Raw genomic sequence first — 3,505 nt, 5'->3', positions numbered from 1 at the left:
GCTGGAGGCACTGTGCTGGAAATGCTGGGCAGCCAGCCAAGGGGCCACAGCTGGGCCTGCCTTCAGCAACCAGCTCAGCCAGAGAGGCCTGGCAACCAACCAACGAGACACAGCTGTTGCTGACCTATGCAGCCAAACCAGCTACCCCAGCTGCAATGGCTTGAGGCAGCCCAGAACAATGCTGGGAGGCCAAGGAGGGGTGTGGCCTGGCAGGTGGAGCCAGCAAGGAGGGTGGGGCAGGGAGAGAAAGCCCTATAAAGGATGGCTTGGCAGAGCACTGAGGTGGTGGGTTTGAGTGGGAGTAATGGAGTGGAGCAAGACCAAAGGTAAGGAGGAGAGTAGATGGAGGAGGAGATGGCAGAGATCAAAGAGGGTGAGTGGTGCAGGTTGAGCAGACCAGTGAGTGGATTGAGAGGGATTCTAGGTGATGTATACCACCCCTCCTTCCACAGAGCAGGGTCCAGCAGCATTGCTGGCACCCCTTTGATGTCAGGAACAGACAGCCTGGTGCCCCACCCAGCAGTGGCTGCTGTAAGCCCTGACAGTGTGCAGGGCCCCCGATGTCTAAGGCATGTTGAGTGGCCTGTTGCAACATCTTCTCAGCTGTAGATTCTACTGTCTGCATTTGCAGGTTGTTCAGTTATTTGAGTCTGAAGAGACTTTGGTTCAGTGATTTCAGATAGGACAGTGAGAAGACCTTCCTGAAATGCCTTGGTATCCTGAAGGCTCTCTCTTGAAAGGGCCATAACTGGTGGATCATCAACAGGAGAGAAAGCAGTCTCTCTCTCTCTCTCTCTCTCTCTCTCTCTCTCTCTCTCTCTCTCTCTCTCTCTCTCTCTCTCTCTCTCTCTCTCTCTCTCTTGCTCACTTAGAACCAGTAATGGGGCAACAGAAACTGCAGCCTTTGTTAGGCTTGGCTGAGGCAGCCATTTTGGATCTGGTCTGTGCAGTCTGCTTCTTTTTTAAATTCCTGCCAGTTTGAAAGGACTCCGGTCTCCAAGGGTGCTAAATGCCTGTTGAATTAGGACCGCTCCAGTAGAAGTAAGGGGCAGGTGGCAGTGGATTGGGCCTGCAGAAGCCTGGAGCTCACTCCGACACGCTGTGTATAGTTAGGAGTAAGTTTACCAGTAGCTGGCTTCTGGAGGCAGGGCTTCCACTCATGGCCTTTGCTCCTGCCACTGCTCTCTGGACTGGTGGGAGAAAGATCCAGGGGTGGAAAGGACGCCGCATGACTTGTGATGTCACGTCTGCCTGAAACTGGATGTGATGTGAGCGTGCCGGGGCACTTTGGTTGCCCCTGAAACCTCCAACACATTGACATCACATCTGGAGTTTGGGGTGGATATGGCATCATACATTGCACACAATGTCATTTCTGCCCCAGCTCCTGGAAATGCCAGCCACTGGCCTGACATCTCTAGCTAGGAGGCTCCACCCCATCTCATGTGCAAATGTAGTAGTTACTTGAAGACAATAAATTCCACAATGGAATCCTCATATAAAATGAAAGGCCGATTGGTAGATTGTAGGGGGGAAATGGCTCATGTTCCCACAGAAAATACGTGTGTATAATGCAGACTAGAGGTCAAAGATCTTGTTAAATCAAGTTCCTGGTGTCCCAAGAACTGTACAAGTGGCAAACAAAGAGTTGCCATACACCTCGTTGTACAACTCTGGACAAATCCCTGGACACATGTGTACAACATACCTGTTTACATCATTAGTAACAAAACCCTCCTCAAATTTGCATCTCACTCTCTGGATAGCACGTCACAACCATTAATATAGCGACAAAAGCCAGAGTTTTCTCTGCTAAACCTAACACAGAAACAAGGAGAACCACAATATAATTCCTCTTGTCCCCTTCTTAGGTTGTTCTCTCCGAAGATGTCAGCAATTGACAGAAATTTGATTTCACCGATGGGTATATTTTTTCTGATTGTTTATGAGATTGAGTCCCTTCTTTCCCTGTTAGGGAATGGATATATCATAGTTGCGATTGGCCACAGCTGGCTCTTCAGCAGGAAGATGATCCCTTGCGATTTCCTCTTGACCGCTTTGAGCCTCTCCAGATTTCTTTTGCAGTGGGTTTCTGTAAGCAGCCAATTTGCGTATTTCAGGTCTCCAGAAACTTACCTAGATAGTAAAACATTCCTTGCATTTGGCTTTTCCTGGATGTATTTGAACATAGCCAGCCTGTGGTGTGCCACATGGCTCAATGTCTTCTACTGTGTGAAGGTCACCAACTTTGCCCACCCTCTCTTTGTGTGGCTGAAGTCAAGAGCTGGAGTACTGGTGCCCAGATTCCTTGGATTATCTCTCCTGGCTTTCATCATTTGCTCTATTCCTCCAATACTGATATATTTTGAAGAAGAAAAACACCACAATCTCACAGGAAATCTGCCAGAGAACACCAGCCAGATTGAGGCTCATGGCAACGATGTATTTACTTTTTTACATCCTCTCCAGAACTATTTCACTGCCATCGGTTTTAGCATCTGCTTAACAGCATCACTTCTTGTCCTTCTCTCTCTGTGGAGACACACAAGGCATCTGGAGAAGGGCCGCCTCGGGACTAAGGACTTCAGCACTCAGGCCCACCTCCGCGTCATGAAGCCTTTGCTTCTCTTGCTCTTCTTCTACATTTTACATTTTTCGGCCATGATGATCACCCTGGGTAATGTTTTCCAGTACGGAAAACTTGAGCGACTGATTTCTGACATTGTGCTGTCTTCATATCCTTCAATACACTCCATCATCATGATATTCACCAACCCTAAACTGAGGGAACTGTATATCCACGTTCTAAACCTTGGAAGAAGTGCCTCATGAAGAGGAAGCTTGCCCCGCTCTTATCCCAGAGAAAAGACCGTACAGGTGCAGGACTTTGTCTCTTTCTGTGTCTCTATTACAAATATTTCTCCGTTGTGGAGACCACGGGAAGTATCACAATGGAATGAGGACAGTTCGCTCGTGTCCTTAAATCTCTTTAGAAGGACGATAACACCCACAGCTGTGTTGGGCAACTCCATTCAACTGGTTTCATCCTTGGGGATGGTCTAACTGCTCCATGAGAAAGAACCTGCCCTACTACACACACCTCTCCAGAAATCCTATATTTTGCCATTATTTATTTATTTAGACATTACTGCTTGCTTAGTTTAATATCCCATTTTCTTGGTGGAGAATTTAAGTAGACTAAACAGCAACTCCATTCACCCCTCAGACCTTCCCTAACTATTTCTAGCAGCCAATATGAGCTATCGGATGTTGTGAAAAAATCTTCAAGGACCAGAGCGTGGCGGTGGTCAGAATCTGCAATCTGTCCCTGTCCTGAGACTTACAGAGAGTGGCCAGGAGGGTGAGGAGGCGTGGGCCGGTCAGCCCCAACCACCTCACAGTAAATAACCTTGTCTTTTCCTGGAAAGAGGAGCAGAAGAGCCGGGCGCGCTTCTCTCAGCTTCTTGGAGGATAGAATGAAATTGTACTAGATGGATCTCAACAG

At 48.1% G+C, this 3,505-nt stretch overlaps 1 protein-coding gene across 1 annotated transcript; it reads left to right on the top strand.

The window, feature by feature from the left end:
* Positions 1-1,920: 1,920 nt before the first annotated feature.
* On the top strand, positions 1,921-2,832 carry LOC129345685 (taste receptor type 2 member 8-like). Its single transcript, XM_055002913.1, has one exon. The coding sequence runs from the start codon at positions 1,921-1,923 to the stop codon at positions 2,830-2,832; it is 912 nt and encodes a 303-aa protein (XP_054858888.1).
* Positions 2,833-3,505: the final 673 nt, after the last annotated feature.

Source organism: Eublepharis macularius, chromosome 18 (assembly GCF_028583425.1).
Source record: "Eublepharis macularius isolate TG4126 chromosome 18, MPM_Emac_v1.0, whole genome shotgun sequence".
NCBI lineage: Eukaryota > Metazoa > Chordata > Lepidosauria > Squamata > Eublepharidae > Eublepharis > Eublepharis macularius.
This window is presented reverse-complemented; position numbering and strand designations above follow the sequence as displayed.

Bases quoted from the DNA above. Each gene is read 5' to 3' on its own strand.
- LOC129345685 (XM_055002913.1), top strand. From the start codon at position 1,921: ATGGGTATATTTTTTCTGATTGTTTATGAGATTGAGTCCCTTCTTTCC.